Source organism: Periophthalmus magnuspinnatus, chromosome 24 (assembly GCF_009829125.3).
Source record: "Periophthalmus magnuspinnatus isolate fPerMag1 chromosome 24, fPerMag1.2.pri, whole genome shotgun sequence".
Lineage (NCBI taxonomy): Eukaryota > Metazoa > Chordata > Actinopteri > Gobiiformes > Gobiidae > Periophthalmus > Periophthalmus magnuspinnatus.
This window is the reverse complement of record NC_047149.1, coordinates 22805247-22833217: the sequence shown is the minus strand read 5'-3', so window position 1 is coordinate 22833217 and position 27971 is coordinate 22805247. Positions and strand designations below refer to the sequence as shown.

The window sequence follows — 27971 nt, the reverse complement described above, 5'->3', positions numbered from 1 at the left end:
AAAATCCGTCAGGCGCCGCTGTTTTCTAACGCAGAAGTCACTGTACTTGCATCTTTTATTAAGTCATTTTAGATGAATATTATGATTGAAAATGTGCAAACTATAACATAATGATGCACAGGTGTCGTAGATTATAACTATAGAGCCGAATGTTTGAAGAATGTCCCATTTTTAAAACATTTTTAAAGAACTTGCGACTCTTTTTGAGGAATATCAGTTTGGTTGAATTGTACATGTTTTCGGATGAAGGGGGAAACAGGAGTACCTAACAAGATAATTAATTTTAGGTTGAAAAGGTCGCTTTTCTAATGGAGAGTCCACCACCAGCTTGTCTCCATGGAGATGCCAACGCTTTGTAATGTTCCACAGTATCCCATTAAACTTCTCTATGTCCATCGAGACGAGTAGTCAGTAAGAATGCATGTTTTTCAAGGTATTTTTCCATCCTTTTATCCATTTTCTTACACTTATCCAGGGCCAGGTCACCGGACAGCAGTCTAAGCAGGGACTCCCAGACTTCCCTCACCCCAGACACGTCCTCCAGCTCCTCCAGAATGGGACCCCAAGGTGTTCTCAGGTCCTAGGTCTTCCCCGGGGCCTCCTTTCATTGGGACATGCCCGGAACACCTCCCCAGGCGCAGGCGTCCAGGGAGCAGTATCGGGCAGCATTTTATTTTTGTAAGAGGTACATTTAATCCTACACTGTGGAACATTCCGGGCAATGCAGTAACATCTCCATGGAGACAAACGGGGCAGAAAAGTTACTGTATTTTCTACTATAAGACGCACTTTTTTCATAGTTTTGCCGGGGGTGCGACTTACACTCAGATGCGATTTACTTGTGAAATATGTTTTTTTTTATCATTATTATGCATTTTTTGGCTGGTGCGACTTATACTCCAGAAAATACGGTACATAGTCCATCCATTTTTCCATTTTTTTTGGCTTTATCCAGGGCCAGGTCACAGAAGTTACATAGTAAACCTTTAAATCTGAGTTGGTTCCTTCAGATCTAAAAGTTATAGATATAAAATGCTGCTATGTCAAATGCCACCACTAGATGCTGCCAGAATATAAAACGCATCAACATAATTTAATAAGCACCATGGGGCTGGAATGCAGGTGGGAATGTTTCTTTTTTCCCAATCCAGCTACTCTGTAATATATGCATTCCTTCTAGTTAATAGGCAGCACAATTAGACACCTTGACGCAGATCTGATAAAGACGGTCTTTTTATCCCAGGTGGAGTAAATACATTCTTTACCTGACGTGTCCTGGATTGATCTCTGCTGACTCAGAAGAAACGCCGCACATGGCACAAACATCTAATTGTGAATGCCCGAGGGCTCGCAGCGCCGGTGGAGTACATGTGCAGACGGCTTTGTCTCCACAGAACAATGTTTACAGTTTAGCCTGGTTCTGCTGAGGAGCGGCGCAGACACAGTATTTAGTCTGATGCAAAAGACAGAAGTGAAAACATGCAAGACGCTTAATTATTTGCATAAAACATCTGTAAAAATCAGGTAGGACCAATTTGCCTTTCCTGCACAGAGGAGTGTAGCTCAGATATGACTCTTTTGCTGTTTTTGTGAAGTAAAAATAACAGTTTGAGCTGCTAAAGAGGGTTATGCATTCAAGAAATGAGTTTGTTTTTTTTTTTATTATAACACCACATGCTCCAAAAATACTGCAATATAATTTAACTTTTTTGTTTTTACATAATGTTTAAAGGTTCTGTATTACACAAAATGATTCTTGTGAGCGTTAAGTCGTGTTATAATGTTGTTACCGCCTCAAAAACATATCTGGAGTTGTGTTTTGTTTCATTCACACATGTTTGAGTAACACTTTATTATTAGTCCGTCTACATCTCCAAAGCTCTAAATGCTCTGTTCCACCTTGTGATGTCATGATATGATTGATGCTTTCAAGTTCACAGCAAACCTTTACTTTTTTTCAGTAGATATTGACATTCCAGGGCTGAAACTATCCAAGTGATTTAAGTGAATGTCCCACCAGGAGGAAGGAGGCCCCGGGGAAGATCCAGGACACGCTGGAGGGACTATGTCTCTCGTCTGGTCTGGGAACGCCTTGGGGTCCCACCGGAGGAGCTGGAGGAAGTGTCCGGGGTGAGGGAAGTGTCGGAGTCCCTGATTGGACTGCTGCACCCATGACCCGGCTCCGGATAAGCGGAACAAAATGGACGGATGGATTTAAGTGAAGGTGTGTGGAGTTTAAAAACACAATGGAGCACTTCCTGTTTTACCACATGACATCACAAGGTGGAACAGAGTGTTTTCTGTTTGAGAGAAGAACTCAGCCCTAAATATTCAAGGTTTGTTTGTCAAATATGTGTGAATGAAGCAAACCAAAGCTACAGGTATGTTTTTGATGAAGAAACAACATTATAACAGATAAAAAGTGTTTTAATGTGAGCTTTTTAAAATAATCAGACTCCAGAGATGCCTGTTGCCTTATCACCAGCTGAACTCTGCCTTTTTTATGTGTATTTCCAGTAGTATGCCACTGCAGTAAAGAGCTAAACTAAGTCAGAATTCATATTTAGGCCTTGTCTTTCTTTTTATATCTTGTTATTGTGTTACGCATGCACTGAAGCCTAGTCAGAGCAGAGTCTGAAATCATGTGAGGAGGCCAATTATCCGTCACAAAAGCCTCAAAGAAGAAAACAAACCCACCGGCTGCAGCAGACAACAGAGGGCTTTGTTGGCCCCATTGTCAGTGACACAGTGCCGAACCTCGTCTCTGTAAAGGCGAGCAGTCTGCCTTTATCAATCGCACTTTGTTCTCGGCGGCAGCCAAAACGGACTTTCAGAGCGGCATAATAGACAGCTTATGTGTAATCTCATTCAGGTTACGCCCAGCTTTTCTGACCCCCGCGTTTGACTCACGGTGCTAACTTATTCCTCGTCACTTTCGCGCTATCAGAAACACATGGCTGTTTATAAGACGTTTTTGGACATGTGACGGATGAATGCATCATGTGATTCTCTTCAGTTTTATGTAAATAGTGCTGACGGAGCAGTTGCCCTCTTGAACCCTCTCTCGATCCGAGCCTGTGTCACAGTGGAGTGGCTCAGCTGTTGAAATGTGACCACAGAATGACAGGGTTCCAGTGGCCACAGCTGCAGGGTTCTGGACGCTACTGGTGATGCGATGTTTACGAACGAGTCGGCTCTTCTGAACGGGTCCTAAACGTGAACCGGATCTTTTTTTCTTTCCAATTTGTATCCATTTTTAGACTGATTAACCCTGAACCAACAAGAATCGGAACAGAAGCAGAGCAGGTGACGTGAGGGAGAGCTTTGTGCACAAAAAAACATCTTCAGTTACAGTTTATATAGTGCTTTTCCACCTTCAAGGCACTCACAGCACTTTACATTCACCAGTGTACACAGACAGTATTCATCTGTAGGAGCTGTAATCGCACCGTCAACCTGTGAGTCAGTGGATGAGGACGCTCAACCAATGATATTTATGTCAAGAGCAGGATTTGAACCGCCAACCTTCGGATCAGTGGACTCTACACTCTTAACAACTGAGCTACCGTCTCGTAGCGCAACATTTTATGTTTAGACTTTCATAATTTTGAAGGTTAAGCACGCTCCAAGTATCAGTTTGAGCCGTTTTAAACACATTTGACCTCTCACATTGGCTTCATATAAATATAGTACTGGTAAAGGAGCCAGTCATTTGAACGGCTCGAGAAGATTCAGATCCCACAAAGGAGCCGAAAATCCCATCACGATTCTCTACTGTAGGTTCAGCAAGTGTTGACCTTTTTCCGCCCCGCCCACTTTTTCCGTAAATGCAACTAAACCGCGCTTTTGTTGTAGCAGTACTTCCGGTTAAGTGGAAATCCTGGAGAATTTGGGAAAAGTTTTAGCGCTAAAATGTATAAAATCGATTGGTTTGCGTCGAATGTTCAATGTTTATGTGCAACAACAAGTCAAGTCTGCACCGATTCTCTGGGAAGCTTTAAAACGGCTCTGTAGTCCCTATAGAACTTATTTACTGTCAAGATCAGCAGCTACGTACAAAATAATACAACCTAAATGACGACGGTGGCGCCCACGGCCAGAATAATGCGAATAAGTATTACATAAGAGCACCATTAATTGTTACAAAAGTGTTATTTCAATCTGTATTTTCTTCTTTATATCTACCATATTTTCCTGAGTATAAGTCGCACTGGAGTATAAGTCGCACCAGCCAAAAAAGGCATAATAATGAAGAAAAAAACATATATATTTCACATATAAATCGCATCTGAGTATAAGTCACACCCCCGGACAAACACAGGGTAGATTTAAGGTCAAATATTCCGCATAACTGACTCTTGTGAACTTTGTGATGACGTTTAACCTTTTACCTTAAGTTCAGTAGAGACGGGCAATTCCAGAGCTGAAATCATCCAAATGATTTTAGTGAAGGTGTCTGGAGCACTTCCTGTATTACCACATGACATCAAAAGGTGGAACACAGTGTTTTCTGTCTGAGAAAAGATCTCGGCCTAAACATGTGTGAATGAAACTAAACACAACTCTGGCCCAAGGCTCTTTTAGAATAAAGTGTGTGAATGACGCATGAAGAATGACAGATGGAATTAAATGTTTCCAAGTAGAATATTAAACAAATCAATTTGATAGAACGGATACATAATGGTGTATTTGCATGTTGTTTATTGAGAGTTAATGCTTTGCACAGGCACATTAGAAAACTATAAATCAAAATACGGGGGGAAAAAGGGACTAAGAGTGGGGTGAGACATTCAACAAATTGCCAGAACCAGAAATCAAACTCAAAATACTAAAGCTAGAGCCTGGAGTATAAGACCACTATTGTTTCCTGATCAGTCCCTCTGACCCTCAACGCATCATACAACTGCCAAATTTTGGGACAAACGTGGACTACTCTCAAAAATTCTTGTTATATTCAGACAAAAGTACATAGATATAAAAAGTATTCTGTGTTATTTTGTTATGTTCTTTTACTCCAAACCTGTCAGGCCTTTCTCTGATCGATTAGTCCACCTGTCAGTCACACCCACTGTAAATCATGGGTATGGTTCCAGATTATACGTCTAGGTACAGTATTATACAAGCACAAAATTAAACATGTCACTATTACAGTTTATGTTAGGGTAAAAATTTATTTGACAAAACTGTCAACTAGTAAATGAACAAGCTCTACATGACAGGACCCTGCATTTAAACTGATGAGGCGTTTAGAAAAGATCGTTTTATTGATTTGTTCAAGGTAAATAATTTGTTTGGTAAATTACTTTAGACATATGTAGCAATAGATAGGCCTGTTACCATAAAATAAAAAAATTTAAAAATGAAGCGTGATATATTGCGGAAGATGATAAATGATAATGTTGAAGATGATAAACGATACTATTGAATATAATACTGATAATATTGAGATCAAACTAAAAAATTATTTAGGTTATCTCATTGTGGTACAGAGACATAATTTCCCAGTAGTACAAAGAGAAAGTACACAAATATTGAACCCCAAACAGTGTTGTCCCATCCAACATATATTTCACTCTATATTGTTCACTAGGGAGCTCACTTTTCTAACAATAAAAGTAGAAAATCATCTTGATTTCAAACTCGTATAAAAGAAATATAATAGATTTTTCATAAATTCAACTTAAATTTAACAGTTAGCCTTTTTTCAAGTCCGTTTTGTTCATGGGGGAACTCGTTTTTTCAAAAAAAAAACACAAGTAGAAAGTCGTCGTGATTTCAAACTCGGATAATAGAAATACAAATTTTTCATAAATTCAACAAAAATGTAATAGTTAGCCTTTTTTCAGGTCCATTTTGTGCACTTTTCTAAATGTACAGTATTGTTAAAAATCTGAACTGCAAAAAACTTCTTCAAACTTCTCCAGCTCAAATCTCATTGTAGTACAGAAAAATATTTCCCAGTACTACAAAGAAAAAGTACCCAAATATTGAACCCCAAAAGGTATTGTCCCATCCAACATATATTCAAGTCCATTTTGTTCATTGGGGAGCTCAATTTTTTAGTAATAGAAGTAGAAAATCATGATTTCAAACTCATTTAGTAGAAATATAATAGATTTTTCTTTAATTCAACAAAAGTTTAATACAGTTAGCCTTTTTTCAAGTCTTTTTTTGAAAAACACAAGTAGAAAGTCATCATAATATCAAACTCAGATAATAGAAATACATATTTTTCATAAATTCAACTTAAATTTAATAGTTATCCTTTTATTAACTCCATTTTGTTCACTTTTCTAACTGTACAATATTGTTAAAACTGCAAAAACCTTTACTGCTTCAAACTTCTACAATAACTTCCAAGTAGTACAAAGAAAAAGTACCCAAATATTGAACCCGAAAAAGTACTGTCCCGTCCAACATATATTGAACGATAAGTTGATATAGTAATTATCATGACAGGCCAAGCAATGGATCCTACTTAATACCTACTTGAATTGCAAAGAAAATTGTTATATTTCAGACTTTAGTAGTTATAATGATTGGAAAATGCCTGGTTTGGAGACCCTGCTGCGATTTGCCATCCAAGTATCAGCAGTTGAACCTGTCCTCACCTTTAACACAGCATGGCGTACATAAACCAGGCAGCAGCAGAGCCAGAGAGCTGCTCAGACCGGGAAGCGCCATAAACTTTCATAGGGCTGGAGACATGGCACCCGCCTTTGCCAAGTATGAAAGATATATACAAGTCCAAGTCCATCTACTTAACACACAAATTAAAGTAAGTTGTCGGTGAACATTTCGAAGCCGTCGCTGCTCGGGGTCCCGGTGGGCTCGTGTTTGAACTGCAGTGTAGGTAGGTATACTGTTTATCCTGGAGCGAGACCTTGATTAAAATGAGGAATGAGGGAAAGAAAAAAAACATGGCTGAGTCTGTCGGTGGTCAGCCACAGTCTCTTCATCCCAGTCTCCACCGATGAGCTGACGTTCCCTTTTTTCGCAATTTTATGTAATCAGAACGCGCAGAGCTATTTTTAATGCGTGTTTAGCTTGTGCGCGCGCCATTCGATATTAAACATTTCCCCCTATTACTTAAAGGCCCGAGTTAATTTTCCTTCTAAGCTACGATTCCAAAAACAGTTGTCCAGACACCACAAGAAAGAGCCTGAAGTCCTTGGGAGCAGTAGATACCATGTATGGACTCTACAAAGAAAAATATTCACTACTTTTGCAGCGCTAACAATTCACATACAACGTCAACATCTTTCTGAATCGTCAAGTTTGGAAACTAAATCGACCGTGGTTTGACGCCTACTTGGGGCGACGCGCTTGCCCCCCGCTGTCCCCGCTTGAGCAATGCGACGAAAAGATATTTACGTTCTCACCGTTGGCTAACAGAAGCTGATTGCTAGCAGTGTTTCCAATAAAAGCACGCTAATTCGGGCCTGGCCGCAGTGTAAACTAGCTGGGTGTCGCCTGCTAAAGTACATCACTCTGAATGTTTATTTACACGTTCCAATGCAAACGCCAAAAACTATTAATATGATGTTCCTTTTTTAATCCACCCTAGTTATGTCAGTTTATATTTTGAAGAAAGACAAACTCAGACATAATTGCGTAAGGCGATACTGGGGATTTTTGTTTCGAAATGAGGCTACGCTAATATCGATACCAATGCGTTTTCATAGTACTTGTATAGCGCTTTTCGTGGCACATTTTAAAGTTTGATATATCGCTGAAGTAAATATAGACGATAAACGGTAATATTGAAACTCATTTGTCACTGATGCAATAACCAAAGAGCAAATTTAAACCACAAAACCCATGATTGTTAAAAATCATGAGCTGCAATAAATACAGTAGAATGAAACACTTAACTACCTAGTTTGCATCTGTAATGAGTCATAGATGCTATTTATTCAACATTTTACAGCTCATATCTTATAATATTGCCAAAAAATAACCAAAAAATCCCAGTAGTACAAAGAAAATGCACACGATAATTGCTGATCCCCAAAAATATAGTTCCAACTTCAAACGATAAGTTGATATCGACGTACCTGTTTCATTATCTTTGCTCCGCCCCAGCTTGAATTAATATAAAAAATTAATATATCTACAAATAAATTAAAATATAAATGTACTTAAATGTAAAAAATGTAAAAAAAAAAATAAAAACTGCATTTTTTGGAGAAATTTTTAGTATTGATATTTTTGCATGAGAATCGTTACTTTTCGATTCCCCGGTCAGTATTGATTGATATCGATCCTCCCAGAATCTGATTACAATTCACAAACTTGGAACTTGCTTTGTTTTATGGTCCAACATAAATATAAAGTATAAACTCTGATAAACGAAGTACAAACTCTGATAAACGAAAAACAATTTACACACATTACAATAAGCGAAACACAAGTCGACCATGATACTTCTTAGACGCCGCTAAACTCCTTGAAAATTTCCAGTAGAACATAATTTTTAAGCAAACATCTCAAGACCGTAGCAGCTAAGCGTGAAAGACGTCGAGCGCACATCCAGCGGCGCTAATAGCATGTGTAATTTTAAAACTACACGTGATACGACTATTATGTTTCTGGGAGAGCTTGAGATAACAAAGTGAGTCCGTTTGAAAGTGTGTGGTCCACAGTGGTGAGAGCAGAGAGAAAGTGTCTGGCAGGGTGGGCCCTTTTTTGACCACAGTCCTCCAGCACCGCTCCGAGCATCGCCAAGGCTCCTCACAACAGCCCAGCGCATGGCCACCAATGGAGAGGCACCAATGAATGAAATATTATATTCCACACATTATTAACTTCACATAAAGGTAGTTTTCAGTTCCCCAAACATATATTACAAATTTGTCTGTGCTGCAAAATTAAGGCCTTGCCCTCGGAGATGTTGTAAAACACATATACGTTGCAATCTGCTAGAGCCATTAGCGTCTTGAAAGGGATCAGGGTTAAAAGAGGAAAAAGCGTAGATGTGCATTTTTATATAAATACGAGAAGAAAGTAATCACAATTTCAGATTTTAGATGTAGAAAAGGCTTTGGAAATGGTTAGGCTTTAGATGTTTAATGCAATTTGACAAGAGTTTTATATAGTCAGCCTTTTATTTAATGTCATTTTTTTCTTTTTCCAACTTTTTTACAAGCTCGACTCACAAAAAGAACATCGTCACAGTTTCGAATTTTAGATACAATCAATATAATATCATTTAAATAATTTATTTTTACGTTTTTGCAGCTCTAGTTTATCCAAAGGGGAACTCGCTTTTCTAAAAATATAAGAAAGTCTTTTTTTAAACTAATGCGTTTAACGAAATTGCAAACAGACATGCAGAAAAAAATGTCGTGAAATACTGTAGCAATCCCCTGGTTCAACTCAGAAATTGCAAGTTTACTGAGAGAAAGAAACGCTGCCTGGAAAACTGCACACAGCTAGGTCAGATTTGGATTGGGGATTTTTTCGTAACAAAAGAGATAGATCTTTATCGTCAGTGAGAAAGGAAAAAACTTTTAACTTGTCTGCGGTGATGGGGAGTCGTGGAGTTCAGTACGACCCCCCGCAGAACCTCGATTTTGTTCATTACCAACCGATACTTATTAGATTCAACTATTGTCAATTCCAAAGAGGGAATATGTGACGCTTTCAATAGGCATTTTATCTCTGCGTGTGATGGTTTTGATGATAATCGTGGTTCTTCTGATGTTGATTATGTTGAATCTGAACCTCTGGCAGAAAACAGGCAGATTTTGTCTAACATGGAGGTCTTAAATGCTCTCCGCTCCATAGACCCAAAGGAGCTGACGACCTTGATCCAAAGCTTCTATTACGAGCTGCCCCGTCTTTAATTCAACCTCCTATTACATATTTTTTATTCGATCAGTTCAGTTGTTCCGTATTTTAACAGGGCGCTCGTGAAAAGGAGAGTCTAAGTACTCTCATCGGGCTCTCCCTGTACAAATAAAGATTAATGAAAATTACACTTTCAGATTTTAGATGTAGTCACGCTGTAGTAAAATGTAATAGTTAGCCTGTTTTATTTAAATATTTTTGCAGCTCTAATATGACCACAGAGGAATGAACTTAAAACGCAGAAAGTCATTTGTTCAATTCATAAAATGTAATACTTTTAATGTCTTTTTTTCAACTTTAATTTGTTCATGGGGGAACTCTAAAAACACAAGTACAAAGTCATCATGATTTCAAACTCGTATCATAGAATTATAATAGATTCTTCATAAAATCAAATAACATTTAATAGTTTTTAATCTTCAACTCTTTTGTTCATGCAGGAACTCACTTTTCTAAAAACAGAAATAGAACTTCACCATGATTTCAAACTCAGATAATAGAAATATAACAGATTTTAAATATGATTTGACTCAACTTTAATACTTAGCCTTTTGTTCAACTCTGTTTTGTTCAAGGGGCAACTCACTTTTCTAAAAACACATCTTGATTTCTATCTCAGGTAATAGAAATATAACAAATTTTCAATGTGATTCAGCTTAAACTTAATACATTTAGCCTTTTGTTCAACTCTATTTTGTTCATGGGGGAACTTGCTTTTTTGAAAAACAAGTAGAAAGCCATGTGGATTTGTAACTCAGATAATAGAAATATAATAGATTTTTCATAAATTCAACTAACATTTAATAGTTAGCCTTTTTTCACCTCTACTTTGTTCATGGAGGCACTTTTCTAAAAACAAAAATAGAAAGTCTTGATTTCTAACTCAGATAATAGAAATATAATAGATTTTAAATGTGATTCAACTTAAATTTAATACCTTTTTGTCCAACTCTATTTTGTTCATGGGGGGACCTCACTTTTCTAAAATCACAAGATCAGAGTCAACATGATTTCTAACTCAGATAATAGAAATATAATAGATTTTTCATAAATTCAACTAACAGTTTTTTCAAATGGTAAAAGGTCACATTTTTATATAGCACTTTTCCATCTTCAAGGCACTCGAAGCACTTTACAACAAGGAACCACTCACACATTCACACACACGTTCACACACACATTCACACACCAGTGCACGCAGACACTGAGGGCGAGGTGGGTTAAGTGTCTTGCCCAAGGACACAACAACAGCATTCATCTGTGTGAGCTAGAATCACACCACCAACCTGTGGATTGGTAGATCTGACCGCTCAACCGATGATGTTTTTTTTTAACCAATGATGTTTTTTTCAACTCTGTTTTGTTCATGGGGAAACTCACTTTTCGAAAAACACAAGTAGAACATCATGATTTCAAACTCAGATAATAGAAATATAATAGATTTTCATAAATTCAACTAAAATGCAATAGATTTAGCTTTTTTCAACTCTATTTTGCTCATTTGCTCAACTCTCTTTTCTAAAAATACAAAAACAGAGTAATCATGATTTCAAACTCATGTAATAGAAATACACATTTTTCATAAATTCAACTAACATTTAAAAAACTCTTTTGTTCATGGGGGAACTCACTTTTCTAAAAACACAAGTAGAACATCATGATTTCAAACTCAGATAATAGAAATATAACAGACTTTAAATGTGATTCGACTCAAATTTAACACAGATATTCATCATATTTCATTTTTCCGAATTTATCCATCCATTCATCTTTTTGTACTTTTGTTTTGTTTATTATTGTGACATTAGAGACAATCCAAACAGTAAAAGACATTAGTCCACACGTCCAGGTTTGAAGGCGGAAACAAGACGAGACATTTTTGTAATTTCGAATACACACTCAGTTTACGGCAGCAGCCACTAACGAGACGTCATAAGTATCAGATAATTGTCAGTAATATTCAAACAATCAAACCGGGCTCGGAGACTTTAAACAGTGTTACCGAGTCGTGCATTAGATCCAATGTTTTGGCGACATGTGATTCCTATTATTCCGATGCTTATTTATACAACCACAGAGCTCTCCAGCGCAAACACTTCCACTTGGCAATTTTTCAGCAGCGTCGCGCATTTACATAAACTTGAATGAATGAATGTTTAATGTTAACTCCTCCGTCTAAATATTTCTTTGACCGTATTTTGAACGTTCTTTGGTGTAGTACTTATGAGCTCAAGAGGTCTCGATACATAATCTGACTATTTGGCCTTGTAATAAGTAAGTAATACAGCGATTTGGAGATTTTATTTTATTATTTGCGGAGGTCACGTTGTAATAACCGCACGGACTTTTGTGCTTTTTTAGTCAAACTTCAAACATGTACCTGTACTTTGGAGCGTAATTCAAGCCGTGTACTTTGTTATATTTATTGGAAATTGCGGAGTACAGTACAAGACCCGATTGTCTCTGCTACTTTCTGTATCTACGAACACACAGAACAGCTCTGCATGGACCAGAATATTCGCAGTACACTCACCAAGTACGAGAACTACTGCATTTTAAAACAACTTCATCCAGTTTTAAACAGTTAGATTAGTTTTGTATGCAAGATTGACTGTAAACACTACTAGTATTGCAGTAAAAATATCTAAAAAATGAGACAACTGTATTCTAAAATAATCCAGTTTTAAACGGTTACATTAGTTTTTTTTTATGCAAGATCAACCATAAATGCTACTAGTATTTAATAAAAATGTCTAAAAAATGAGTTGTATTTTTCATGCAAACTTCTTTTACATGGACCAGAATATTTGCAGTACACTCACTGAGTACGAGAACAATTTAATCAATTTTTACAAATTTAGATTAGTTTTGTATGAAAGATCAACTGTAAATGCTACTAGTATTGCAATAAAAATGTCTAAAAAATGAGTTATATTTTGTATTTGAGTTGTACTTTATTTTATCATTTTACTTTTACTTTTACATGGATCAGAATATTTGCAGTTCACTCACTGAGTACGACAACTGTATTTTAAAATAATCCAGTTTTAAACGGTTACATTAGTTGTTTTTTTTTATGCAAGATCAACCATAAACGCTACTAGTATTGCAATAAAAATGTCTAAAAAATGAGTTGTATTTTTCATGCAAACTTCTTTATATTTTTACTTTAGCTTTTACATGGACCAGAATATTTGTAGTACACTCACTGAGTACGAGAACTGCATTTTAAAACAATTTAATCCATTTTTACAAATTTAGATTAGTTTTTTTTATGCAAGATCAACTGTAAATGCTACTAGTATTGCAGTAAAAATGTCTAAAAAATGAGTTGTATTTTATATTTTGCATTTGTATTTGAGTACTTTATTTTATCATTTTACTTTTACATGGACCAGAATATTCACAGTACACTGAGTACAAGGAATGCGTTTTACATAGTTACATACATTTTTAATTCAAGATTGACCGTAAACGCTTCTACTATAGCGATAAAATGTCTAAAAAATGAGTTGTATTTTTCGTGCACTTTTTAATCTTTCTACTTTTATTTTCACATGAACCAGAATATTCGCAGTACACTCACCAAGTACGACGACTTCATTTTAAAACAACTTAATCCAGTTTTACACAGTTATTAGTTTTGTATGCAAGACTGACCGTAAACGCTACTACTATTGCTATAAAAATGTCTAAAAAATGAGTTGTATTTTTCAAAGAGACTGTTTTTTATTCGTAGTTTTACAATTTTGGCTGCAGTATTTTAACTTTTCGGTCACTTTTTAGCCATGGAACAGTATTTTCACAGTACAGAATTTCAATACTCTTAGCACTATTCCTTGCCCGTTTTTGGATTTCGTCGTACATCTGCATATTAAAATACAGTATCTTATGTTCCGCGTGTAGCCGTGCCAGAAAATGTGGGTTTGACGATTACTTCCGAATGAGTTACCTTAACCCGAAATCCAGGACTATCCTTTTAAACGTAACCCCCTGAGCCGACGCGCTTCTCTGGGTTAACTCTGAGGTTTGCTGAGTAAATTCTTTCGACTCGCTTACAGCCGGGAGCCGCCGCTGTGGTCAACGTTTCGGCGGGGTAAAAAGTCTATTGCGGTTTGTAGAAAGGTGAGCGAACTGTTAACCTGAACCGAAGCTGAGCAGGCAGGACCGTATTTGGCAATGTTGAGTTTTATGGGGTTTTATTCTATCCGGTTAAAAAAGAAAATCTATCCTTTATGACGTTTTTCCCTCTTTTATAATTAAAAAAAAGACAGATCTGACTATCAAGGTTGTTTATCACACGCAAAGCCACCCAAGAAGTCATGTTTCCTCCATCAAGTCTGACGTTTTTGTTTATTTTTCATTCTGTGTTTAAAATTCAATCACAACTTCCAAACGATATTCCCATCAAAATCCGCAACGGCTCGGGAAAAAAGTCGGAGCAGCCTGCGCTGTGTCCTGGATGTGAACGCTTTTGACAGCGAACGTATGAATAACCTTAATGTTTACGTAGGAGCGTAAACACGACTACTGAACGGCTTTGTTAATTGGAAACGCGGCTCTGTGGAAGTTGCGTTGCGAAAAAATAAAGGTGCAACGCGTAACTTTTCCGGTGTGGAGTTCGCCATCTGCTTGTTGCCGTGGAGATGTTATTGCTGACATGTTTTTTTGAGCTATAAAAACTAATTGAACAAAAGCAAGGTCGATATGTTTAATGTCATCCTGTAGAACATTCTAGAGGAATAAATTACGTCTCCATAGCAACTGGTCAAGTTACAGGTCAGATCTGTGGAGAGGCGACGCCGCTCATAGTGAGAATACGTGTTTTGTTTTTTTTTCAGTTATAAAACTATAATTGAACAAAAGCAAGGTTGATATGTTTACTATAATATTGTTGAACATTCTAGGCAAATCGATTAAATCTCCATGGCAACGGGCAAAGTTACAGGTCAGATCTGTGGAGAGGCGACCCCGCAGACGTTGAGAATACATGTTTTTTCAGCTATAAAAACTATAATTGAACAAAAGCAGTGTTAATATGTTTACTGTTATACTGATACTGTAGAACATTATAGGCAAATAAATTACGTCTCCATGGCGACTGGTCAGGTTACAGGTCAGATCTGTGGCAAGGCAACCCCGCTCTCAGTGAGAATACATATTTTTTTTCAGCTATAAAATCTGTAATTGAATAAAAGGAATGGTTTATATGTTTAATGTGATACTGTAGAACATTCTAGGCAAATCTATTACATCTCCATGGCGACTGGTCAAGTTACATGTCAGATCTGTGGAGAAGCGACTCTGCTCATAGTAAGAATACATGTTTTTTCAGCTTTAAAAACTATAATTGAACAAAAGTTTATATGTTTAATGTCACACTGTAGCCAGGAGTAAAACTGCATTTTTCGTTTGAAAGCGATAACAGAGTTAATCATGTTGATTACGGTTTTGTCTTTTTTTTTATAGCCATAAAAATCATGTTAAACGAAGTATCAGAATTTACTGCATTTTTTCACACAACTACTTCTATTTTACACATCCATCCGTATTTTTTCTTTTACGCATCGAATAAATGACTGGGAAAATCCCTGCAGCCCCGCGCTCTCATTCGTCACCTTCGAGGGACAACAGAGGCAGATTACTGTAATGACGGTAAAATATTTAAATAGCCCCGTGTCTCCACTTTGAGACGCCGTTTGAGTTTACATGAGAGCACGACTGGGCGCGGAGTTACGCTGCTGGAAAGTCCGCAACCGCGCTCTATCGGCGACGATAGGATCCGCCGCTATAGGGTTAAGTTAACTAGCGCTTGTTTATGCAGCGCCATGATGTGACCAGGGTCAGGTGTAATCTGACTTGTCCTGTATATTAGTCATGTGACTGGATGGATGACGGGACGTGATCTACACAAAATGCCTTCGCGATCGACGTAATGAACACCCCTGCTGTAGAACATTCTAAGCAAATCGATTACATCTCCATGGCGACCGGCACGTCATGTCGAGCGGACCCCCTTCCAGCAAAGTTACACAGTGCGCCTTTAAACAAATGAATGAAAAGGACCTCCATGCGTGATAATATTCAAATACGGCGAGCTCGGGGCTGTTTATAGCTGCATTTCAACAGAGCCTCCCTAAGGATTCTGTAACATGTGCCGCGACTCCAGAAGGCTTGTTCTTGTTTTAGGCAGCAAATATTTACAAAGCGTCGAGCCAAGGAAAATGTTTCACTGCACAGAAATAAGTCAGCGCCGTAGACTTGTGGAAATACACTTGTCTAGTGACATTTTATTCAGTATATTTTCATATCAAAGGTGGTTTGAAATAGATTTTTATGGAATTCGAAGCAGCATTGAATGTAGTGTTTGTGTATTATTTTAGCAGACGTCTAGGTCTGCTATGGCGAGCTAAAACGTCGAGCTAAAATGTGCGAACGTTTTGAGACGTAAGTGAAAAAACATGAAACTGATCAATGGATTCTTCTGTGTTTAAAGCTGCAAATCGATTACATCTCCATGGTGACTCGTCGAGTTACAGGTCAGATCTGTTGAGAGGTGACGCCGCTCACAGTAAGAATACATATTTTTTTCAGCTACAAAAAACTGTAATTGAATAAAAGCATGGTTTATATGTTTGCTGTCATACTGTTGAACATTCTAGGCAAATAAATTACATCTCCATGGTGACCGGTCAAGTTACAGGTCAGATCTGTGGAGAGGTGACTCCGCTCACACTGAGAATACATATTTTTTTTCACCTTTAAAAACTATAATTGAACAAAAGCAGGATTGATATGTTTAATGTCATGTCTCATTTTCATAGCACATCCAACCCAATAACTTTAAATGTTCAAAATAAAACTCCAAAAATTGAATAAAAAATACATAAAAATCCATATTAACTAAGAGAGCAAAGCTAACACGGTAAATGGAGGGTGGGGTTAGCGCCTCCAACCAAAAATGTCTGGCGCCGCCCCTGCTTGTGTCCATGGAGACGCCATTGCTTTGCCTGGTATGTTCCACAATAAAGCTTTAAATAAAACATTTGGATTTAACTAGATCCTAAATAGAATAGAATGTTAAATAGAATAGAAGTTTAATGACAGATTGTGCAATAACATCTTTAAGGAGACCAGCAGGTAGCGGACCCCCCCACCGGAAAAGTTACATAGTGCGTCTTTAACCTTACCTATGTACCATTTAATGAAACTTCTATATACAGTATTTTTTTCTCTTCTCATAATCACTGAGGAAACAGTTTTATAGGCGACCAAATAGTGACTTTTTTATTAATTTGAAAGCGCTCTCGTCTCAACATCTGTTTCGTACAATTCAGTTTGATCATTCCATCGATATTAACCTCACGTTGTATATTTATCCATACATTTTAGCTTTGAAACGACATACTTCACATAGCTTCCTAGATATTCCAGATGAGACTTTCTTAATACGTTTTATATTTTTCCCTTTTGTTTTATAAAACGCTGCCAAAGAGCACACTTTGCGTCTCATATATATCAAATAAGAAATTGACCCGATATCTGTTATTCATTGAGGAACTTTAAGGTCAGTGAAGCTATTTTCATTTTGTCGAACTATCACTTTTATCTCAAAACACATGTAGCGTGGCAAAAGTTACTATCTGCTGCCTATAAAAATCATAAAATCCATATGGAAGCTCGCAGTCTTTTCAGCGTTTCAACAGCTCCGGCGTGTTTGCCTGCGGGCCCGAGTGGAGATGACAGAGATACTCGCGATATACACTTTAAGAACTACTGGCTTCATTCCATTCATAGCTGATGCGGTGAGCCGGCAGAAGCTCTGTATATTTCATGGGCTGTAACAAACACCTTTGGGCGCTGATCAAAGCTGCGGGAGGGTGGGCGTGGCCTGTGAGTGGGCGAGTGGGCGGGGACAGTCGTTTCGGGGCACTGGTGATTCATGTTTGATTGTCAGAAGCTGGCTGCTGTCGGCTGTGGAGAAGAGAGGAGAAGGGCAGGAAAAAAGGGGAAAAATTAAAACTGTTGAATATTGGATTTAGATTTTGGTCATTTATGTTAATTTTTAATGTTTTTTTTTAATTTTTCAAAAGCATTAAAGTTGTGTCACCTGATTATTTCATGGATATGGTATTACTACATATGATAATAATAATAATAATAATGAAAAAAAATAATAATAATAAAAAAGAAATGATGATAAAAAATAATAAAAAATAATGATGATAATAAAAAATAAATAATGATCATGATGATAAAAAAATGATAATAAAAAATAAATAATGATGATAATGATAAAAAAATAATAAAAATATGATAAAATAATAAAAAAAGATGATAAAAAATAATAAAAAATAAATAATGATAATGATGATAAAAAATAATGATAATAAAGATAATGACAATTTAAAAAAAAAAAAAAAGGATATCTGTGTAGACCCTCAGTCGTCCAGGTCTGATCCATAGCAAAGAGCGAAGTTAAATCTGTCAACTGGACAAATAGCTGTTTACAGTTTCAGTGTAGTTAGCCCCTCCCCTTTGTTAGATTTAAAAGGCAGTGACCACCAGCATCTGACCAGAACTGAAGAAGCGGCTTGGATGAGCAGCGAAACGTCTTCACTCCTACAACGATTTGTCCAGTTGACGGATTTAACTTCGTTGTTTGCTAATAATAATGATAATAAAAACAACAAAAATAATAATGACGATAATACACATTTTTTACCTCATGTGTGAAACTGTATGATATTAAAATTATCTCCAAACAGGTGACAAACAGGAGACACAACAAAGCCATTACAGTTCAGGTCTATGGAAAGGCAGCCTGGAACAAAGTACACTAAAATAATAATACATACTTTTTGCACCTGCCATAGAAAGAAATACTATTTGTACATTTCAAGCAAAGTGATAACATCTCCATGGAGACAAGCAGGTAACAGGTGGTGAACCCCGTACCAGGAAATTTACATAGTGCGCCTTTAATTCAAGCCCCGTATCACGACATTATTCGCCTGTCAGGGTTTGTTGATTTGACCATTAATATTTAAGAGAACTCTGAAACATTACCTGCTGAACTAATCCAAGAAATACATGTACTCGAGAACATGTTTAGAAAAGTCTAAACTACAGGATCAGCACTTTTTCACATACTAATAATAATACGCCACGGAGACGGGATTTGATGCTTTTCTACAGACGTTATTCTACCTAACCCGCTCAAATGAGTATCTAGTTTCGATACCAGCTTTAGTATCGATTCGTGTCTGATTTTCGATGCTTTTGACTCTTAGTTTCTTGCATAAACTGATGGGATTTGGTGCTTCTCCGACATTATTCTACCAAAAAACTGTAGCTTGTGATTCAATTAATCGCTCATTCCTTGGCGTGGACGGACAGTTTCTTGGAATGTTGTCACGATACTGGAATTCCATACTCGATGTTGATGCTAAGAAAAAGACTCAGTACTCAATACTGATTCTGATACCAAGATCGTAATAAAAAACACTCTATTTACACAAGGAGGTAATTTTCAACTTTAAATCGTTGTACCCTCTTTTATATTCTCATGTGGCCTTATATCTGACTTTTTTAATATCGATACCCACCTAAATGAGTATCTAGTTTCGATACCAGCTTTAGTATCAATTCGTGTCTGATTTTCGATGCTTTTGACACTCAGTTTCTTGTATAAAGTGACGGGATTTGATGCTTTTCCGCAGACGTTATTCTACCTAAAAACTGTAGCTTGTTTTTCGATTAATCGCTCATTCGTTGCCGTGGACGGACAGTTTCTTGAAGTGTTATCACGATACTAAAACTCGATTTCGATGCTAAGGAATACACTCGATACTCAATACCAATTCTGATACCATGATGATAGTAAAAAACACTCTTTATTTAAGCACAGAAGTAATTTTCAACATTAAATGGTAGTACTGTACCTTCTTTTATAATCTCATGTGGCCTTATATCTGAATTTTTTAATATCAATACCCGCTCAAATGAGAATCTAGTTTTGATACCAGCTTTAGTATCGATTCGTGTCTGATTTTCGATGCTTTTGACTCTTAGTTTCTTGCATAAACTGACTTGTTTGTTATTCTACCTACTTGATCCTCAGTACCGATTCTGATACCATGATGACCATAAAAAAATACTCCTTATTTAGGCACGGAAGTAAAGTCATTTTCAACATAAATGGTAGTACTTTCTTTTCTATTCCCATGTGGCCTTATATCTGTGTAATCCCTCAGTGGTCCATGGGCGTATACTAGTCTACACGGTCGTATACTTGTTCGATTCTCTCTTTAGCATCGATTCGTGTCTGATTTTCGATGCTTTTGAGACTCTTCATTTCTTGTATAAAGTGCTCAGATGGTCTTTATCCAAGTCTTAGCACTACAGCGAGAAAGGCGAGTCTTTGTGGAGGCAGACAGGTGGTTAGATTTACAGCGGCTTACAGGAATCACCCCCACACTGATGCGGCAGCGAGAGCCAATCAAAACAAGAGCCGTCCTGGCACACATCTATTACACGGGTGACACAATGATGGCTTATGACAGGCCATGATGAAAAGTGGCAGAGCTAACTTAACACAGAGACACAAAAGGCATGCTTCCCCTGCGGGCTATCCAGAGCTGGGAGGATAAAGTTTGTCAGTGCGTCTTTATGATTATGAGTGCAAGAAAATGATTGTGGTGTTATGTTAGGACTGTGCAACTGCTTTGTTTCATCCAAAATAACTTCTCTAAAACCCTATTTAATTAAAACACAAAGCAAAAAATGTGATTCTTTATGAACAAATGGTTTATTAAGAGAGATTCAGGCTTGGTAACGCTTCAAAATGGTGCTAAAAAGTCATTTGAAAACGACTTTTACATCTAAGACCGCTTATATCGTCATTGTTATGCAACTCATTATAAAAGACATGGAGGCTAGAGATGGAGCGAAATATCGTTTGGCCGATATGTCAAGGCAATATTTGGACTTTTTAGTGTAACTGTTATCAGCCTTAAATCTCCAGCAGAGGCCGATGTTTTGTTTTGGTCAATTTGCTGCCAAAAAAATACACAGAAAGCTTTAAATTAACACTTTAATATGAAGAGGCAGCTACACAAAACGTGAGTACACAGCTTTCTTAAAGGTTTGCGGTAAAAAGGGAGTTTGTAGTAAATTTAAATGACATAAATTGTGGGAAATAATCCAAATCGGTCCTACACATTGGCTCAAAAATATCGGCAGAGCTAAGCACCCATCGAGTGATCTGGATTATAAACAATCGGCATCGGCAACGAAAAAAACCCATATTGGTCGATCGCTAATCAAGACCAAAGTGGATGAAATGTTCAGTTGCAGTACCGTATTTTCGAGAGTATAAATCGCACCAGCTATAAAATACATAATATTGAAGAAAAAAACATGTATTCCAGATATAAGTCGCACTGGAGTATAAGTACCAGCCAAAAAAATGCATAATAGTCAAGAAAAAAACATATTTCACATATAAATCGCATCTGAGTATAAGTCGCACTGGAGTATAAGTCGCACCACCGGCCAAACTGAAAAAAAAAGTCCAGAAAATGTTGTAATTAAAAAGTAACAACAATAGTGAAATGTGGCAAAACGTTGAAATTGTTTAAAAAAATGTATCAGGTTTTATTTTTTATGGCTGATCAGTTCATATTGATTGTAAAGATATTGCCTTGTCAAAACACATTTATTTCTTTACAAAAACACAATTAGCATGACTGCTTTAAGTGTTTTTCCTATTCATGGGTTTTTCTATGACCAAACTAAGCCTCATCAGCTAACCCGCAGCGTATCCAGTGAAGCCTGTCTTTATAATAATCACCTCCAGATAGCGCTTGTGCGAGAGCCAGTTTAAAGTCTACTACTTATGACACACACTTCGCACTGGAGTGACACACTGACACCCTATAGGAGCCCGGCGTGTAAAGTGGCCAGGCTAATTCAGGTAAGCAAGTTGACACCGACTCTTTTAGCCAACTTTCACAATAACCTGTCTTCCTTCCCTTCTCGCTGACAGCTCTATTCTTCAGAGCGTGTATTTGAAATAAACACACCCAAAGCGGAGCCAGCCAACCCTCGCGCCTCTCTTACACCCGCAGCTCTCCGGCACAGGCAGACGGGAGCAGCAGCAGCAGCAGCAGCCTGACGGAGGAGTGGAGGGACAGAGAGAGACACACCGCGGAGAGAAAAAAGGGAGGGGATGAAAGGGCGAAGGGAGGCAAGTCGCTCACTTCTGTTGCCCATATGTTCAGGAGGCGTTTGAACGGGCTGCCCCCCCGCTGAAGCTCCCTGACTCATGGGACAGTCAGACCCCAGCTATCCCTTAAGAGACAAAACTGGAAGCACCGGCAAGAAGCCACGCGCAGCTCTACAACCAAGTCAGAGGAGTGGGGAGGAAGGAAAAAAAAAGAAGCAGAGAAGAGGAGAGGAGAGGGACGGGAGCCACAACAGTAGTAGGCTGGGCCACTTCGGGCGCTGCTCCGTGATGACGTCGTACACCCATGTGATCCGCTCTCTCCATTGACAGCGCATGGAGGGCAGGAAAGAGACGAGTTTTAAAGCTGGTGTCTTTTGGGTTGTGTGAGGGCTCTGCTCGCCTCCCAAACAACCACAGAACCACAGACGTGCGGCTCGGGGTTGGTGTTTGAGGGCGACCCGGAGTGTAAATGGTTAATCGTCGCGGGCCAGATCCAGTCACAGGGACGGCGCGTAGCGAGTAAGTACGTTCCAACCACACTCGCCAAGCAAGCAAGTCCGACACCAACTGATGTGTCCGCAAAGGCGATATTTGCCTCTGCTGTTTTTTTTTTTTTCTTCTTCTTCTCATCACTATAAAACCAGACCTGGTCGTTACTTGTGGTCATCTGAATAGTTGATATGTAAAAAAGCATGTCTTGTGGATGGCTTTTCCATATTTTTCCCAGTGCCTTCATGACATGCTGCGTGCTCTTGGTTTAGGACGTGTCAAGGGTCACGGAAACCACAGAAGAACAAAAGTGGGGCTTACGGCGACCAGAGGCAGCCATGGCATCTAACAGCCTCTTCAGCACTGTAGCACCATGTCAGCAGAACTTCTTTTGGGGTAAGTACTTCTTCACTGGAGGCTTGTGTGATGGGCAGGGGGGCTCGGACCGCTGGGGAGGACTCGAGTGTAAGTGATGGGAGTTGGACGCCGGACAAATCCACACTGATCCTCAATTTTTCGATCTGACTGAAAGATTTCGAGTAAGCGGAGAAGACGCGATGGTCCGTAAGGTCACTGAGGGCACAGCTATCAACATCCAAACGTTTGTGGTGGAATCAGAACCCAACAATCATCAAGACGTTCGCGGTTGACAGATACGACGAGCGGAGAAAAAGCTCACTGCATTTAGAGATTCCAGTATTTACTCGATGTGATGTTTATAAATATTTCTGAAGCTCGGAGATGACATGTTTGTGCAACATACCCTTAGATTTACAAAGCTGTGCCGTCTTTTGCGGAACCAAAAACAAAAGTACCGGGTGATATTTTTGACAAAAGTAAACAGGCTGCACATGGGGAGTTTACAGTGCTGCATTGGAACAAGATGTGGGATTACAGGGCTGCTTGGTCCCCAGAGTCAGGGCTGGGTGTCTCTATGGAAATCTATCAATAAGTTGGAATAATCGTCTTCGGTCTTAGAATTGTCGAGCTATTGGGGATTTTTGAATGAGTCGGAAAAGCCTTCTTCGGTTTTAAAATTGCCCGGTTGAAGATTGAGTCTTTTTTTTTTGCGTAGTATCAGAGCAAGAGACCACAGCAAAAGAAGGAGATCGCTTGTTTTAAAATACTCTTCGATTCTCTTCAAACTCTTAAGATGGATCGCTTCTCTACAAATCCAATTTTAAGACCTGCCTTTCAAAGTTAAACCCCCTGTTTAAAAGGCACATGCAGGCTTCAGCTACGCTTAATAGAACCCTTGTGGAACATATCTGCTTCCCATAAAAATATTTATATTTCCATAGTGTGCACGATTACACTTTTCAAATGTGTTTACGCTCTAAATTTGCCTGTTGTTTGTCAAATTGGAGACTTGCAGTAAATAAAGCCACAGCACATCTGAACAGTAGCTCGGTCAAGTTTATGATTTGCAGTGACCCGTGAAAGCTCGGGGCAGCACTGCACATTCTGGCCTCTGTTTTGGCTTATTCTGCAGCACTGAGGCACAGAGAGTGAGAGAAATAGGTTTAGAACTGCAAAATGTGGACATAAAATAAGTTTAATTTCAAATATACGTTTTTTTTGAGTAGCTTTGACTGCAGATTTAGCCACGAGGGTATGAAGTAATCCGTTTATTTTACTCGTTTAAAATTATTTGACATGCTGCAAGCTCACGTGGACTCGTTTCTTTGCGTTTTCTTTCTATCCCAAACAATATTTTCTACCTGTAGATTTAAACTAAAACCTGTGGCTTTTATAAAACTCCTCCAAAACAAGATCAACTTTGCAAATTCACATCATTTGAGCTCACGTAGGTAAAGTTATTTTTGTTTCGTTTGAGTTTCTGAGTCAGTAGCTTGCTCTCTTTAGTCCAAACCATCCACTTGTTTTCTTAAATAAAACAACATTGTCTGCTCGTGGATTAAGAAAATTTAACTTGGAAGTAAAACAAAGTCTGTCCACGGCCAAACTGCTCAAAACAAAGCGAACTTTCGGATTTCAAGTTATGTTTATTATGTGAATTTCGAGTCTTTTTTGCGTAGTTCTCCTCCCTTGGTCTCTTGAGTCAGTAGCTCGCGTAGCTCTCGTGTCCAAATCAAACGTTTCAAAGATGTTTTTTAAGTGTTATTGGGGGCGAATGGCTACGCGGTCAGACACAGCTGTTCCACTGAGCTCCTTCAGAAGCAGGATGGCTCTAATATGTTTTGAAAGCCGGGAGAGAGGGAGCGTCTTCTACCAATCACCATCACCTATTACCACGTTAACCTTTGAACTCTCCGCGCGTATATGGGGTCGCGCGAGGGGGGGGGGTGGGTAGGAAATGAAAAGCACGCCCGCGATACAGAAGCAAAAGAACGGACGGGGCGAAGGCGACGCAGGTGGAGCGAACGGATAGATCGATTAACTTTTAAGGATCCCAAATTGATGCAGCCCCTGGAGTTCATTGAAGTTACCGTTTATGAACATCTGGCTTGTAAATCTGTCTGTACAACCACAAAAAGTCCCCAGCTCCCAGAGACCACCAGAACGTTATGTTATTTTTACTGTATAAACTGAAATATATAAATGCTATATTCCGTATCCGAACTGGCGCCATCAAAAAAGCTGTTTTCTAACTTTGATTGAGACTTGATAAAACGCAAGAACTTGTTTTGTTTCTTTGTTTGGACGTTAAATGAATTCCCTCGTGTGATTTTTAATTAAATCCACTCTGTTTGGCACAAAACGGGTTGAAGCTTTACTGTTAAATTTAACTTTTTATATGTATTTTTCATGTTTCTATTGGATCGGTTTGTCCGGTGTCAGCTAGTTTTCCCGGGAACGCAAAATATTGTTTCGTTAGTTTGAAAACCACATTACTCCATCCCTTCTCTTGATGCATGTTTTAGGACATTTTTAATTTAAGGCTACGCGTTTAGTCCCTGTGATAAATTGCAATGACTTTAAACAGCGGCTGTATATTCCAATGAAAAAAAGTGGTCTCATTAAAATTTATCTTGGCATTTGGATCAAGCAATTTCCCTTTAATTGGATGAAATACATTTTTTATAACTCCTCCCTGGCAGAATGAGGAGGGCAGAATAATTTTCAACATGTGTGGCACTCGCTGAAACCTCTCCGGGGAGCGTTATATTTTCCCTATTACAAACTTAATTACATATAAGACAATTAGGTCATGGTAGCTATTATTCTTCAAAAAAAAAACACAAAAAAAATTGCTTGCGTACACAATTTGAGTCATTACAGTCAAAAGCATTGTGGGGGGATTTCAAAAGAACACAAAAGTTTAAGCCTTAAACTTTAACGTCGTATAATTTGCAGGGAAACTGAATATGTATGTGAAAAATACTGTTGCATAAGTGTTGCTTTAGATCTAACCACAGGCCCTGCTTCTTGGAGACATCTTAAAAACCAACCAGACGCTCTCCCTCCCTCCCTCCTTTTTTTTTTTTTTGGGTTGGTGGAGACTCGAAGCCCACTCATCAATAGGTAATTTGAAAAAGCCAGAGGGAAAAATCTGAGCTGTTCTGTGGCTGCTACTGTGTACAGTGAAGACGCGCTCTAAAAAACCCTCTTTAGCCACGCTTAATTGTACCTCAGGGCCATTCGTGTTACTTAATCCCAGTAGGTTGTATTGACGGAGCTACAAAACAATGTACGTGTGTGTGTTTGGCTATTAGCACTTATTAGCGTTAGCTCGTACGACTCCTAAGGGTAATCACTGTGTTAATGCGATCACTGTTTAATCAGAAATACATTAATTTGTACTAACACTGAAACGTGGGCTTAATGTAGCTTTAAATAGGCGGTAATTTAAGTAAACGTAACGTAACGTGGGAACGGACGCGACGGCGAAACGGATTTTTTTTTGCGTTGCGATCATCAGAATGTATAAAGAAGTGGACTGAGCGAGTGGGACGTCACCCGTAGCGTTTAGCTCGAGTTAAATGGAGCGCTCCGAGGCTAGCGGTTATAGCGGCGAATCTGGAGCTGAGTTTCACGTTTGGAATTACGACCGCGAGTATCGTAGCAACGGAAGAGCCAATCCGAAGCGACGAAGTTGAAGGTAACGCCCCCTTCCCGTCTGCATCGCTGGTTTAGCAGGGAGTGCTTAGCGACGCTGTCAATCAAACCTGTTGCTAACACGAAGGCGCCTGATTTATCTGTTGTTAACCCTATAGCGTCGGATGCTCTCGCCGCCGATAGACTCGCGGTTGTGGACTTTCCATTACCGTAACTCCGCAACCGATTGTGCGTCATGTAAATTCAAACGGCGTCTCAAAGCAGAGGCAGGAGACTCTTTAAATATTTTACTGTCATTACGGTAATGCGCTTACGTCGCCATCGAAGACGACCAATCAGAGCGCAGGTGCCGCCGGGATTCTTCCAGTCAGTTAAAGGAAAAATAAAGATGGATATGTAAAAAAGAGGTAGTTGTGTGAAAAAAGGGCAAACGTACAAGCTGATACTTCCTTTAACATGATTTTTACGACAAAAAAATAAAACATCTAGGTGCGCTTTAATGGTCTATAATGTGCTCAGTCCTTAAAGAGCCACGCGCCTCTGCTTTGAGACGCCGTTTGAATTTACACAATCACACAATCGGTTGCGGAGTTACGGTAATGGAAAGTCCCACAACCGCGAGTCTAACGGTGGCGATAGCATCCGACGCTATAGGGTTCTTGATTTAGGGACAAAATAGTGAAATAAAAACCGCAGGATCACGTAGCTCGGGTTAATACGAACGTTTTAAGACCAAAATAACGAGTCTGACAGCAGCAGTTACACAGAGAGGACACAGCTTTTCAGTCTAAAGTGAATTGGAGCCAGAGTCGATGGAGCCGGAATCGCGCCTATGATCACTTCCTATTTGAAACGCGGCGGCTAGCACGTTAGCTATGTCCATTTATACATACAGTCTATGCTTAGATGTTTCTCTTTTCAATGCAATGTCTACGTTAAAGTTAAAGATAGAACATGTTTATATCTTCGGTTTGTGGATTGTAAAATTGCCGGGAATTCCCCCCTCATTGTAGGACTTGTAAGCTGTTTACTTTGCGGTGTCCTATGTTGTCATGTCCAGTCAACCAAAACGTATTTAATGTGCTGATTCAAGGACAATACATGGCTCTTTACCGCGCATAGGAAAGTTTAGACAAGGATTTGAAAACACGCAAGAACCTATTTAGATTGTTCAGTGTAAATACTATGAAGGCTGGGTGTATTATGTCTAGGTTTGGTGAATATCCGCTTGCTTAAGAGTTGATTTCGCTGCCAGTTTTGCTTCAATTTATAGCGTTTCTTATTAAATTAATTTTACGCTATTTTCTGGTCTACGCTATAATGTTCCTCATCACAAACTTACCCGGAGTTGTGTTTTGTTTCATTCGCACATGTTTAGAAC

At 38.6% G+C, this 27971-nt stretch overlaps 1 protein-coding gene across 3 annotated transcripts in view; it reads left to right on the top strand.

Annotated features, from left to right (window-relative positions):
* Window positions 1-22007: 22007 nt before the first annotated feature.
* runx2b (RUNX family transcription factor 2b) overlaps window positions 22008-27971 on the top strand; it is a 92565-nt gene continuing 86601 nt past the window's right edge. Inside the window, exons 1-2 of one of the 3 annotated variants that reach the window (XM_055232045.1) lie at window positions 22008-22600; window positions 22843-22966. In XM_055232045.1, coding sequence (XP_055088020.1) covers window positions 22909-22966 — 58 coding nt within the window. In that variant the 5' untranslated portion in view covers window positions 22008-22600; window positions 22843-22908. Of the gene's footprint in view, window positions 22605-22842; window positions 22967-27971 lie in introns of all 3 variants that reach the window. The other 2 variants (XM_055232046.1, XM_033990654.2) reach the window with 2 other exon arrangements.